Raw genomic sequence first — 15,042 nt, forward strand, 5'->3', positions numbered from 1 at the left:
AGGTTCTGGAACAATTGTTAGCTGTCTGCCTGATTCTGTGTGGTGATCAACGTATAATAGCGTACAACTACAAAAACCTGCAAGTTAAACAGCCTCGTGGAATTGCAATCAGGTTTCTGGCAAAGCGAGGCCGAGATCCACTGTTGTTTTTCCGCTGCCGTGGGAGACGTTGCCTGTTGAGTTAACGCTACAAGGGGGTCGAAATTTGTTGCAGTGGTGGTGGTGGTTTGACCTGCGATTGCCATCGATAACTGTGGCCGAAGTTGGCTGCCGTCATGGTGATATCCACACGGAGGTAGGGTCAACCGTCGGACCTGGCAACGTGACCATTCAATGGTGACGTGACCGTCCAAACAGTGAGTTAATTAAAATCATAGTTATAGTGCATACGTATAGAATAATATATACATATATCTGATTAAAATTACATATATATAGATATATATATATGTAACTGTAATTTAATTAATTAATATCTTTCATTAAAAATAAATAAAATTACATATATATACGTAACTGTAATTTAATTAATTAATATTTTTAATTAAAAAAAATTACATATATATACGTAATTGTAATTTAATTAATTAATATATTTAATTTTAAAAAAAAAAACAACAACTTTAATTTAATTAATTAATACATTTTAATTAATTAAAAAATTATTATTATTATTAAAAATATTTGACTAAAAAAAAATGGGTCTTGAAAAAAAATCAGAGAAAAATGATGAGCGACAACAATGATGGTATGAAAAAGATCCAAGAAGACATCAGATATCTATATAAATGCATGGATAACATCGAAAAGTCAGTTAGTAAGCAGGACTAGATGACCGACGATATCTCTTTCTTAAAAAACTTGATGAGTCGGTGCTTCGAAGAGACCGATCCACCTTTAGCTACACAGAGTCCCAAGACTCCAGAAGGGGAGACTTCCCTAGAGCAGGACTTCATGAGGCGTGAGAAGCAACAAATACCCCAAATTCACTTCGAAGGAAGCCAATATTATACTCATTCTCCCGGAAAGAACCATCTTAAAATCAAAAATGAATTACCGAAGTATGATGGTAAGAACTTTAAAGGCACTGTCGTATGGGTAAATAAGATGGATGCAATTTTTTTAGCAAACCCTTCACTCGGTGAACAAGAAAAAGTCGTGACTGCATCTAATTACTTAGAAGCAGAAGTGTAGGATTGGTTTTTGTGGTGGTCGTCTAAATGCATGGGTTGTTCATTCAATTGGCAAAACTTTAAAAGCGCTCTGTTAAAAAGGTTTCATGACGAAGAGGAGGATGATGTCTACAAGAGATTTGTTCACCTGAAGCAAAAAGGATCAGTGAGTGAATACACTCACAATTGGGAAGTATTAGCAGTAAGGCAGAGAGGGTTTTCAGATGAGGAGCTGCTAAAAATGTACTGTTGTGGCCTTAAAGATTATATTTGCGAAGAATTAAAATTGCATAAACCTAAAACTATTGAGGAGGCCAGACATGCAACCATAATTATCAAGCGAAAATATAAACTTCACAAACCACCATATGTCAGTAACGACAGGACTAACAGCTATTTCAAGGGAAAGGCAGGTAAAACCTCGTCAGAAAATACTAGTAAGTACATTCCACCACCATTACGAAGTGAAGGAAAACAACAATTTAATGTCGAAAGAAAAAGGATGGCAAATGCTGGAAGTGCGGAGACAAGTATCATCCAAGACACAAATGCGCAACACAAAAATTGTACAACTGTGAAGCTAAACAAGAAGAGGAATCCTTAGAAGATGGCTCTGACGAAGAGGAAAATAAAGAAAATGCAAACCCTAGTCCAGAATCAGAACACGATATGCCACGAATTTCCATAGCATCCATCACAGGGATCGCTCAACCATAGACACTAACGCTTAAAGGTTACATCAAGAAGCAAAGCGTTATTGTGATGGTGGACTCAGGAATTATGCACAACTTTGTAGATATCAATGTTGCAAAAAGATTGAACATCTTTGCTTACCTGGTAGCAGATGGAAAGTGGAGTTGGCAAGTGCCATAAAGTTAAGTTGCAATTAAGTGACTATGCAATGGAGTCCAGTTTTTATACGGTTCCCCTAGGAGGAGTAGATGTTGTTTTAGGTGTACAATGGTTAAAAACATTAGGCACTTATTTAGCAAATCACATAAAACAATTCATTAGATTCAAATGGGATGGACGAAAATATCAGTTGTTCGGGTTTCAGGCACCACCAACACAAGTCATCTCCACTCAACAGATGAAGAAGCTTATTCGCAAGGGGGCACCAGCATTTGTTGCGCAATGTCAGCACTTGGAATTATTATCAACAGAAGGGACTCATCAAACATTAGAGATTTCATCCTTGATCTAGAGATACGAGAAGGTTTTCCAAGATCTACCAATGAAGTTAGCCTCGGAAAGGCAAATTGAACACATTATCGAAGTCAAAACCGACTCAAATCCCGTTAATGTCAAGCCATACTGTTATCCCCATCACCACAAGACAAAAATAGAACGCTTAATTCAAGACCTGCTAAACCATGGAATCATTACAAAGAGTAGAAGTCCATATGCTGCACCATGTGGTGGTGGTGGTGGTGGTCCCCTCTCTGTCAGACCCTCATTGTCTCCCCCACCATGCTCCAACTCCACATCGTCCTCCTAATCACTATCAGAAAAGACCTTAATATAATGGCCTTTGACCTCTTTGCACCAATGGCTTGGTGCCTGGGCTCCTGACAAGTAAAGCATAGTTTTCTCCTCCTGAGGTCCCTCCTAGTCTCCTCATCTAGTTGCCCACGTCCCTGGGTTGCCCTCTGTGGTGGTGGTCTAGTATCACTTCCCTTCTGATGGTAGGGAGTGCATGAAGGAATAGGTGCCCGGGTCTTGGGGATGGCCCCCTGTAGGTCTCTAGCACATGTCACGACCTCCTGTAGCGTAGAGGGCCTGCATGACTTCACCAGTCCACGCAGTGGCTCGAGCAACCCCTCTATGAATGTGTACACCCTCCTAGCATCCGATAAATCCGACACCATGACTGAGACTCTCAGAAACTCCGATATGTACTGCTCTGGATGACTCGTCTGTCTGAGTTGGGTCAGCTCCCTGAAGTGAGCCTCTGGATCCCTCTGATCAAAACGCTCCACCACTCTCCTAGTGAAATCCTCATAGGAAGTCACGTTGGCATGCCCCAGAGTAGACAAGTCGTGAAACCACCAGTTGTGTGCCTCCCCCTCCAAGTGTAGTGTAACCATTTTAATGGCTTCCACCTCCGTCATCCTATTGAGATGGAAATAAGTGTCCAACTTCTCCACCCAAGCTCGAGCTATGCACTTGGTAGTGCCATCATATGTAGGGAAGTACATCCTCCCAATAGTATGCTACAACTCAGAGCTCTGCGTGCCCTGGCCTCCATAATTCATGCCCTTCTCATTCTTCTTGAGCTGGCAGTAGTCTCTGAAAGATAGGGCTGCCTTGAAATCCTCCCCCATGGATTGCCATTCCCTGAAATATTCCCCCATGGGCATCTGGTCATCTAGTCCACCCTGCTCACTAAGCGCTGATGGCAATGTGGTCCTAGTTGGCCCACCTGAAGCTGGTGGGTGAGTAGCCAGTGAATGGTGGTCATATTGTTGGGAAGCCCCAGAAGTCTCCCCAAATAGGAAATCTGGGTGGATGCTCTAGTCTCGGTTTTGCTGGTTGATCTCATCCAACATCTCATTTTGCCTCTTCGCTAAATCATTGAGGGCCTTCAAGAGGCTATCAAAGGCCATACCCTCCTTACTCCTAGGTTCCTCCATGTCCTCTACTATCACTGCCTTCCCACGCTCCTTAGTATCTGGTGTAATCTCTAACTCCCTCTCTCGACTCTGGTACCTCTGTCTTCTGTAGGTGATATTCTTCCAATCCTCCTCACTCAGGAAAATCCCCCACGGTTGAGCCAAGATCTGGGCTAATGTTCCAATCTAGGAAAAACAATGATATGCAAAGCAAATAACAAATACAACACTAGAAATTTCAAACATTCAACAAACACCCCAATAAAGTCCAGAAATAAGAACCAACTGAGACATTTTATTAATCTATTGGAGCAAGGTACAAATATGTGGAAGGAGTGCATCTAGGCTTTGCCTCAATGGCAAGCGTGACAAAGCCCAGGTGACAAAATACAAGCCCAATGTGCTAGAAACAATTGCTCCAATGATGCTCTGTGCTACCCAGAAATCTACACTATCTGCTAGAAAGGACTTGCTGGAAACCCCACCTCTGGTGCTCAGAAAATTCTGCAAAATTAGCCTCAAGCTCCTCAACCAAAACCCACCAAAACCTAGAAAGGGTTTGGCCTGGTTTGACCCCGGAAATTCAGCCCCCAAATATGAAATATCACGTTCTCCACCAACTGTTGTAAAATTTGGCCTGCCTATAACTCACTGGAAAGGCTCCACAAAACACACCAAATGGCTGAGATGCTCTCCCCCAAGGTTTCCCTTATTTCTCCTAGAAATCTCTAGCTCTTCAATCCTTTTCTCAAGCTCCCATGTGTGCCCAGGAAGTAGCCTCTGTGCTGGCCAAGGTAACTGCAAATCGTGCTTCCCACTAGCAGCAATTCCCAACATGTTGATGTTCTCCTGAAGATCCAATGCCAAAATTCTTCGGGCAAATGCTGCTCAGAAGACCCTTGAAGCAACTACTACGTACTCCCTTCCTGTGTCCTCCTAAAACACGCACTGGCTGAGCAAACTGAAAGATATGCTCTAAATTCCCTCCGGTTCTCCTCCAAGGTGGTACGATTTGACCTTCCTAGGGTGGCACTCGAAGTCCCCCAAAGAAAGGGTGAGCTCTCCGCTTGGAAAACTCGTGCTAAACAACAAATGGCCCCGCTAAGCAACTCGAGCAACAAAAGTGAGTTCAATAGACAAAAGACCCTTTGTGAAGATGAGCTTCTCCTATTTATAATTTCATGGGCCTTCATCCCCATGTGGGCCCCTCCTCTTTTCCTTTCGATTTTCCCTCCAAGGCTATTCGAACCCCACACTTAGCCAAGTGCGTTTTCTCTATGTGGGCGGCCCCCACATGCCACTAACCAAACAATTCGACCTTCCTTCTCCCCTAAGTCCTTAAGTCAAAAATTGGATGAGTTACATGGTCACCAAAATTATCCAATATTGTGGGAAATTAAACCTGTAACAAAATAATTTAGGAAGAGGCATTACAGTGTTAGAGTAGAAATAAAGTTATCACTAATCATAGATGCATGACTGGTAGGGTCACGCACGAACAGTCGAATGGGACCACAAGTTGACTAGAGGATCACTAACATGATGGATCACAAGTTGGCCACTAAAGGGTCACAACTCAAGATTACATTCCATTAACCTCTATGGCATCAAATTTCTTTATGTAGTGATTATCAAAAGAACTTGGCATTGCAAAATACTTTATAATAGCTGTTTAAGGACAAATTGTTTACTGCGAATAGATGAAAGGTGGAATACGATTTCTTTCCGAGAAAAAAAGAAAAGAAATCACCAGGTCTAAGAGTCATGTAGAGCATGAAATTATGCTCTATATTGATGATGAATATAGCTTATCATTTACATGTTATTGATTGGTGTTCATCTACATGTTTTAGGTACTGAGAATAGTGTACAATAATGTGATTGTGTCTGTTGCATGCAATGTCAGTGCTTGAGCATGACTAACAGAAAAAGAGTCTCTTTTATGTTCAGTCAACTGTTTTAGAAGTTATTCCCTGTAACAGTTCAAGAAAATATGCCGATACTTTGATTTTTACCTTCCATGCATTTTACTTTTTTGTCCTTTGGTTTTGCAAGTGAGTTATGTTGAGTTAGTGAGACTTGGCTGTTGTGCTTCCATAGGTTTCTTTCAGACGATTCTCCTTTAGTAAGGGCATATGGGACAATTCGTTTTAACTCTGAAATGAAGCCATCAACTGAATGGTCTGAATTTGGTTCTTTCTACTTTGTTATTCCACAGGTAAAATAGCAATTTTCTATCATTGATTAGGTTTTTTCAAGAGCGTTCTTTGTTTATAGCATTTATTCTTGTACTTGGTACTTTTCAAGTACTATTAATCCGTTCTTTTGCTTACCTAAGCCTTTTGGTTGTAGTTGTAAATATATTTCATTACTCTTTTGTGAGCAGATGGAATTAGATGAGTTTGATGGAAATTCTGTTCTAGCAGCAACTATTGCATGGGATAATTCTCTTTTGTGGACCTTCAACAAAGGATTAGATACGCTTGAACTGACATTGCACCAGGTATTCAAATGAGGAACTTTTCCTTTTCTTTTGATGCATTTATTTCTTTCATACCTCCATCCTTGTGCTTTGTCCCTTCAGCAAAGAAATGGATTCATTTTACATTACATATGCAGAAAATATGTCTACAATTTTTTTGCTTGAATGCATTGTGTTTATTGCACACTCTCATCATTATGCCTGATTTTCTTTGTTGCTGATTTGATACTATTTAGTTTCAATGTAAGGTTATTGATTCACGAGACTGCCAAATGGTTCAAAACTTCAAATGGAAAATGAATGCTTGTAATCATGCCAGTTGATGTTGTTGCTATTGTTTTTTTAGGTATCTGCTGAAATGAGAACATCTGGAAACATGCTTCATTTGACCATGATAAACAAGACTAATGTTCCAGATGAGCATTCCTGGGATGCCACTGTGCATAAGGCCTTAGAACTGATAAGTTTGAACAGTGCTGAAAGCTGGAAAAATTCTCCAAAGCTTATTCGTAGCATGCCTTTTCTTGATTTGAGCAGCCTTTCTAAGGTAATGATGGTTCCATTATGTCTTGTTCAGAGCAAAATAATTATATGCTTCAAAAACTTAACATTGACCACATAGGTTTAGTGCAGATTCCGTCCTTCAAGAGAATACTAAAGTGAGATAGATAAAATGCTTTGGACTTCAGCCAGTATCACTTCGTCCTTGCCGAGTTCAGATCCTTCATTGACTTTTGTTCTTTCACGAACTAGTGTCATGGATTTTATGTTTACTACAAAGTTTGGATTTCTTCACAGTGATGAGCTAGCACTACAGGTATACAGAGATGATCTTGGATGTCATCATAAACTCTTGTCCTGTACTGGGTCTTCTGCATAGGCCTCAACCTCAAGTTTGGACTAGTCTTCTTTCACAGAGATATAATAACTCGGACATAAACTTGTCACGGTTGAAATGACAAATTCGATCTGTAATTAACTCAGTTCAGATCATAAGATTAGTTCCATAGAGAGGATACACTTTTACTTTAACTACTTGGCTTGGATTACATAGGTTTTAAGAATTCATTAGGGCATCTTATTACCACATTCAAATTATGTCACAAGCTCAAATTAAGCCTTACCCAGATCATCATCAAGGAGCAATATCATAACAATACCATAGAGATGTAATTCGGACTTGTTCCATGTTAAAATATAATCTACAGAGGTTTGGATAAGTATAAAGACTTCTGTCACAGACCTTCTGTCATAAATGGCTTTCACAGGTTCGGATCTGTGTCACAGTTGATCTCTTACAGGTTCTGTCTTCCTTGCACCGGTAATGTATTACAAAATTCAGACCTCTGTCATATAAATGAATCACAGAACTATATGCCACAGAAACAAGTTAAAAATTTGTCCTTCTTGAGTGGATGAAGACACAGAGATAACTTGCTGAACCAAGAGACTTCTCCACCTTTTTCTTTCGAACTGCTCTGCAAAACCAGGTCTGATACCATCTTGAAATTCAAGCATTCTAGAATTTATAATCATGATAATTACTTGTGACTGTTTATATATGTTTTTCCATTTATTGTTTTCTTCATTCAGTAGGTCATCAAACAATTATACAAATACAATACACAAAAAGACAAGAGACTACAGAGAGTAGGCCAGCTGCCAGGGCAAAACACACATGGGGAAAACCCGGCAAACCTTTCCTTATAGAATCTTAGTCAACAAAAGAAATCCAAGTCATAGATCAATATACTGATTACTCAAGTGCCAAGTTATCCCTCCTCCAATCAATTGTCCACATGAAGTCTGCCACATGACTATCCATAAGTAGTGTCACAGGAAAAACTCGCTCATCACAGAATGTATGTCTCAACTCGTCATACTCTGTTATATCCTGTCTCAAAACTCATTTTCGTTTGCCTCAGATCCATGTCATATCCTGCCTCAGAAACTTGTCTTCTTTTGCCTCAGATGACTATTTTATCCTTCCACAGAAGCTGCGAGTTGGATGCCAAAATGGTGGAGTGACAATGCCAATACATAGTTGTTTGTCCATGCGAAAGGACACGACTTTTTGTTGAAATTTCTAAGTATTACCGGTTAGAAATTTTTATGTATTCTCTGGTTTATTTCGCCTACTTGTTTAATTACTAACAAGTTATTTAACCATATAAATACTGAAATAAACACAATACAGTTTCAACCATCTGCAGATCAGCAGCTAAAAGAAATAGACAAACACGCAAGGGACAGCATTATTTTTGGACAATTGTCCCCGGAAAAACCCAACTTGGGAAAACCGGTGCAGTAGTTCTGAGGGTTTTATTATTAAGCAGCTTTTCTTGAGTACACTGGGTGCCAATCTAGCTCACCCAACAGAGAAAATAATCTGGCGGTAATACCTCTCTTCTGAAGTAGATATTCTGAAAGTTTGCTCCACAAACCCTCTCCAGCACCTCTCTGAGGCACTGCGTTAGCCCTCTTGGCCTCTGTGTCAGCCTGAAACCCTCTGCGTCAGCCCTATGAGACTCTGCGCAGCCTCTCTGGCCCTCTGCGTCACTTCTATAGCCTCTACGTCACTCACGCAGGCCCTTTTGGCCTCTCTACAGTCACTGCTGGCCTCTGCGTGGTTCCTGCTAGCTCTGTGTCTGCCTCTCTACCTCTGCGTTGGTCTTCCGGCACTATCTCTGCCTCTCTACCTTGTACTCACTGCCCCTCACTGCAACTTTGATCACTGGTTCGATTTCTCTTCGCAAACATCACTCTAGAAAATTGAACTGACTGATCACTCTGGTGTATCTCCAACTGACCCTGAAGCCTACTCTTAGACTTTTTTCTGTTGAGTCTTCAACGACTGAGATTACATCTCTAATCAACGGCTAAGATTAGATTTGGATTGATTCATGTCATTGAGAACTTTCTAACCCGGTTTTATATTAATATCCATTAATATTTTATTTTCCTAAGTTTACACTTAGGAACCCATTAAAAATATTAATTATTTTAATATCTCCGTCGCCGGGTAGAGTTTCCCCAAACCATTTCTGGGTCTTGGAGATCTCATGTGCTTTAGCCTCGCCACCAATCTTCATGGCTAGAGCACATCCGATGCTACCCCAAATCAACACTCCTTCTTAGCGAGGAATGTGCTCTAGTAATACTCCTCCACTGAGCATCACCCTGATCATTCGGCATCGGTACCTGTGCTGATGCTTGGCCTTGCTGCCTAACATCCTCTGTACTGCTACCCATGACTCTACAACTACCACTGCTACCTGTGTACGGCAGCTCCTCTGCATCCATGCTACTGCTGGTCCTTTCTTCCAACACTGCAACCCTCTCTCCTCATGCTGCATCGTGCTTCCCATAGCACTACCATTGCTACTGCTGCACTACAACTCAGTTACTGAGACGATGGCAACTGATCTACCCAACTATTGACATCCTTGTCAGGCTAGAAACCCTCTTGATGTTGAGCTCTCTCTGTCGCTATCATGTGCTCCCTTTGCTTTCTCTGCGCTGCTGCAACAACTTTGTGCCTCTCACACCGCTGCAAACCCCTTTGTGCCTTCCTGCACTGCTGCAACCTCCTTTGTGCCTCCCGCACTACTGCAATCCCCACTGCGCTGTTACAGATCCCTGCACTCTAGCACTCTCTGCCACTTTTACCGACATCCGCCATCCTGCCACTGTCACTTCGGGGCACCCGTAGCTGAATTTAATCCATGAGTTTGGGCACCTCAAGAATCCTGCCCCTCATTGCCTATAGTCTTCCTGACTACAGCTCGATGTCTCCCCACCTCTTCTCTAGCACTCATGGCACAATCGTCATCATCCTCTACCTCCTCCGCCTTCGCTAGCGCTGCCTTGGATTCAGACGTCTCTCCCTTATTCTTCTTCCTTGGACACTGTGTTGCATAATGGCCCAACTCTCCACAGTTGAAGCACTTAATCTTGGAGAGGTCCTTTTTCTTCCTCTTCCCCTGCTGCCCCGCATATGCCAAAGCTGCATCCTCTTCCTCCTCTTTCTTAACCCAGGCTCCTTTGTCACTGCTTCCCGCCTTGGTTAGCCGTCTAATCTCTTCTTGGCGAAGAGTTGGCCACAGTTCTTCCCATCCTGGAAGAGTCGCTCCGCCCAAAATACTTTGGACGAATGTCTCCCACTCCTCGGAGATTGTGTTTAGAGCGGTCCTCACCATTAATTCTTGATCCAGCATGGCCCCTATGGAAGTCAGTTGGTCCCGGATCTCTTGCAACCTATTGAGGAAGTGATCTATCTGCTCTCCCTTCTGCATCTGGTATGACCGCAGCTGATTCTCCATTAGCATCTTCCTCTACACGAAAGTGCCTTGATACAATTTCGTCAAGGTGTCCCACATTTCCTTTGTCGTATCCTTCTCGGCAATATGATGGATTACATGATCCTTGACCCCATCAAGGATTATGCATTTCGCCTTGGCCATCACATCTTCATACTTTTCGTTATTAGCTGGGTTGACTGGGATAGCCATGGTTCTCAAGGTAAAGGCCTTGATGCAATGTCTATCTAGAACAGACAGGATCTTGGCCTTCTAGATGACAAAGTTGGACACCCCGTCTAGCCTGTCTTGATCCCTTAGTCCATTCATGGCCATCTCTGCTCTTCTTTTCGACTCCTCTGAGTCTCTACTTCCCTCCTGGAAGTTCTCTTTTCGACTCCCTATGAGTCTCTACTTCCCTCCTGGAAGTTCTCTGCTAGACTCCCTCTAAGTGTCGATTTCCTTCCTGTAAATCTTTCTGCGAACGGTCGAATCACACCTCTCCGATCTCCTATGCTCCTGCAACACTGATTTGGATTTCTTGGCTAGAAATCCACGTAGGTAGCGACTCCCTTCTACCTTGGTTTTGTCCTGTTAGGTACTGTTTTGCCTCAACATCAACAGCACCCCACCAGCTTCACACTCCACAATCTGCCCACAGCTTCCTATGCCCTAACAACTAAAGAACTGAGCCTGTAGGCTCTGCGCAATCTTGACAGTGGCTAAATAGCTCCATTAGCCAACTGCGTCACTCCTACTTGACTAAGCAGGATGACGTGGCTCTTCGTGAGCCTCTTCTGCCTCTCACTGCTTCTGCGTTGGCCCCTTCTTTGGCTCGAATTGATGACGCAAACCCTCTGCGTCACCCCTTCTCCGTTGCTTTCTACTTAGGAACAACTTCTGTCTCTCGGGATAGCTTTTTCTGCTGCAAATTCTCTAATTCAGCTGGTGCCTTTGGCGCTCCTATGATCTGCGATGCTCTGATACCATGTTGAAATTTTTAAGTATTACCCATTAGAAATTTTTCTATATTCTCTAGTTTATTTCGCCTACTTGTTTAATTACTAACAAGTTATTTGACCATATAAATACTGAAATAAAAACAATACAGTCTCAACCATCTACAGACCAACAATTGAAAGAAATAGACAAACACACAAGGGACACCGTTATTTTTGGACAATTGTCCTTGGAAAAACCCAACTTGGGAAAATTGGTGTAGCAGTTCTGAGTCTTTTATTATTAAGCAACTTTTCTTGAGTAAACTGGGTGCCAAACTGGCTCACCCAACAAAGAAAATAATCTAGCGGTAATACCTCTCTTCGGAAGCAGATATTCTGAAAGTCTACTCCAAGAAACCCTCTCCAACACCTCTCCGAGGCACTGCGTCAGCCCTCCTGGCCTCTACGTTAGCCCTCCTGGCCTATGCATCAACCCTCTCAGACTCTGCGCAGCCTCTTTGGCCCTCGCGTCACTTCTACATCTTCTGTGTCACTCACGCAAGCCCTTCTGGCCTCTTTGCAGTTGGCCTCTACGTGGCTCCTGCTGGCTCTGCATCTGCCTCTGCCTCTGCACTGGTCTTCCGACACTATCTCTGCCTTGCACTCACTACCCATCGCTGCAACTCTGATCACTGGTTCGATTTCTCTTAGCAAACTCTGCTCTAGAAAATCGAACTGACTGATCACTCTGGTGTATCTCCAATTGACCCTCAAGCCTCCTCTTATACTTTTTCTGTTGAGTCTTCAACAGCCGAGATTACATCTCTAATCAATGGCTAAGATTAGATTTGGCTTGATCCATGTCATTTAGAACTTTCTAACCCAGTTTTATATTAATACCCATTAATATTTTTATTTTCCTAAGTTTAGACTTAGGAACCCATTAAAAATATTAATTATTTTAATATCTCCTTCACTGGGTAGAATTTCCCCAAACCATTTTTGGGTCTTGGAGATTTCATGTGCTTTAGCCTCTCCACCAATTTTCATGGCTAGAGTACATTCGATGCTACCCCAAATCAACACTTTTTGGGTAGGTCGACTTGACAAATGGAGGGCCTGTTACCCACCACCTGTGGGTTACCCTTATAGGAGAAATTTTCTTCTAGATTTGTCTTCAGCTGGCAGCCAGCGGCCCCTTGTAGCCACCTGATAACTATGATGTGCTACCATTCTCTGCCCCCTGAGCCAGCCATTGTGTGTCCTCGCTCATCTGTCATGATCATATGTTTGAAAGTGGGCCATCCAACCCCGTAGATATGATTTTTCATTATGTAATTAGGTGTTTATGCTTTCATTTTTTGGGCACATATGGGCATGGATTATTTGGCAACTTGGAAGGAGGGGCTTCAGCTATACTCTTGTTTCCTTACCTCAATTGGGGGGCTTAATCTTGTATCCTAGTCCCATGAGATCTCCTTTATTGGCTACATAGCTTTAGGAGTGGAACTACATGGGAAACCCTAATTTTGGTTGCGTGGTCCCACTTCTTGATACCATACATTTTACTCCCCTCTGTTCATTGCAAACTCTTTTCACATTTTCCCCATCTGGATCCTGTTGTCGCGCAGAGTGTCTAGGCAGCGCGACAACGCTCAGACCGGGGGCTATCACCCTGATCCCCGATCTCTTTGTTTAAGCCATCTTCCTAGGCTAAGGGGGGTAGACCTTGTGGGATAAAGGAAGACAAACGGAGAACCAGTTGGGTTGGGAGACACAGCGAGGGAAACAAACACCTGATTGATTTTAAGAAATTGATCAGATCTTTAAATGTTTAATACCAATGCCTTTGTTAGATGGAGTATAAATCAAATTATTGACTCCCTGCTTCAGAAATATGAACAAATCTTCCAATAATTGCTTGAAAATTTCACTGAAATATTTAGCATACGATAAGCATTTAAACATTCAAGCAACCACGATGACTTAGCAAAGCTTCACAAATTTAAATCTTCGAAAGATAAGATACCAGAAAATGCTAATCACCACTTTTAGATAGCTATTTTTTTCAGATAAAATTTAAGCACATTAAGCTATATTCGAAAACGCGAAAATTTTGTCATTAGCCCTAGACATGAGACACACCAAAATTATAAAGTAAGACTAAATGTGACAAAGGTATTTCAAGATTTATTTATTTTTTAATTAAAATATAAATTGAATTCTAAAATAAAACAAGACTTAAATAAAAACCTGAAAGGAAATTTTTTTATGCCTTTTATATATTTTTTATTTATTTTTATATTTTTTGATATAAAGTTCCAAATTTAAAACTAAATACAAATAAATCTAAAACTAAACCTAGCTTAATAAAATCAAAATTTAATCTAATCTAAAACGGATCTTTAACAAAATTTATAAAGTTCTAAACTATAACAAAAACAAAATCAATTCTAATAAGGAAAATTTATTTCTAAAGCTAAAAACATTAACCCTACGCTAAACTATACATAAAAGAAAGGAAACTAAAATCGAAACGTCTAATCCTTAAAACCCAAATCGTATCAAAAGTTTGACGACGAAGAAAAATGACAATTGAAATGTTTCAAATTTTTATTGTGTTTTGCAGGTTTGGACGTGCGTATGGAATGAAGGCTTGGGCAGACGAAGAGGAGGGCAAGCTGGATAGAGGGTACGCTGCAAAGAGGGGTTGTGGAGCAGGTAAGCATGGAAGGGAGAGGCGATAAAAATCGCAGGCAAATGGAAAGACTACGCACAGGAAGAAAGGGAGATATGCAACTTAGAGCAGAGGAGGTCAGCGTGGGTAGTGGCAATAGCTCGAGCTAGCTGCAAGTTTTGACGCGAACAAGGCTGGAACGCGAAGTGGGAAAGGTGAACGTGGCTGCGAGCGAGGGTTTGATTGCAGTGAAAAGAGGGTAGAAGAATACGCGTGGGATGACTGAAGCGCTGCGTGGGAGCTGGAATGGACGCATCAAAGGAGGGAAGTGAAAGAGCAGGGTAAAGGGAAATTGTAATGGAGTGCGTGGAGCAGGGATTGACGCAGATTGGGGCCAACGTTTGGGTAGCGTACGATAAACAGTGGGCAACGTACAGTTGAGAGCTGCACGAATGAAGAAAAGCCAAGAGGAAAAACATTGGGATAGGCAGCAATGATTTATTTTATTTTATTTTTTTCTTATTTTTGTGTGCAGATTGAAGACTTGGATGGTGTGAGGATAAGTGATGGAGTATGGCAGCGTATGAGGGGGGTGAGCTGTGAGGAAAATCCGCAGGGAGAGAGAAGCAGCGATGAGGGTTTGGACAACTGCGGGAGAAAGGGATTGCCCACAGAAAATTTCGAATTTTTTCTTGTAATAAAAATGAAACCTTAGGCAGCAACAAAAGAAACTGAAAACGCAAGTAGCAAACCGGTGTCTCAGGAACCTTGAAGAAATTTTCCGAAAATTTTAATAGAAATTTTGAATCGTGTTGCTTCAGATTGCTGGATGAAAACCATGCAAAATTTTCCAGATATGA

At 41.7% G+C, this 15,042-nt stretch overlaps 1 protein-coding gene across 12 annotated transcripts in view; it reads left to right on the forward strand.

The window, feature by feature from the left end:
* ICS2 (isochorismate synthase 2) overlaps window positions 1-15,042 on the forward strand; it is a 349,138-nt gene that overhangs the window by 133,045 nt on the left and 201,051 nt on the right. For 8 of the 12 annotated variants that reach the window (XM_089395535.1, XM_089395526.1, XM_089395525.1 and 5 more), the window contains exons 4-6: window positions 5,885-6,002; window positions 6,171-6,287; window positions 6,613-6,813. In XM_089395535.1, the coding sequence (XP_089251661.1) occupies window positions 5,885-6,002; window positions 6,171-6,287; window positions 6,613-6,813 (436 nt within the window). The remainder of the gene's footprint in view (window positions 1-5,884; window positions 6,003-6,170; window positions 6,288-6,612; window positions 6,814-15,042) is intronic. The other 4 variants (XM_089395531.1, XM_089395533.1, XM_089395534.1 and 1 more) reach the window with 1 other exon arrangement.

The sequence above is a fragment of the Pinus tabuliformis genome, chromosome 1_2 (genome assembly GCF_031772625.1).
Source record: "Pinus tabuliformis cultivar Carrire ecotype Pingquan chromosome 1_2, CPIR1, whole genome shotgun sequence".
Classification (NCBI taxonomy): Eukaryota; Viridiplantae; Streptophyta; class Pinopsida; order Pinales; family Pinaceae; genus Pinus; species Pinus tabuliformis.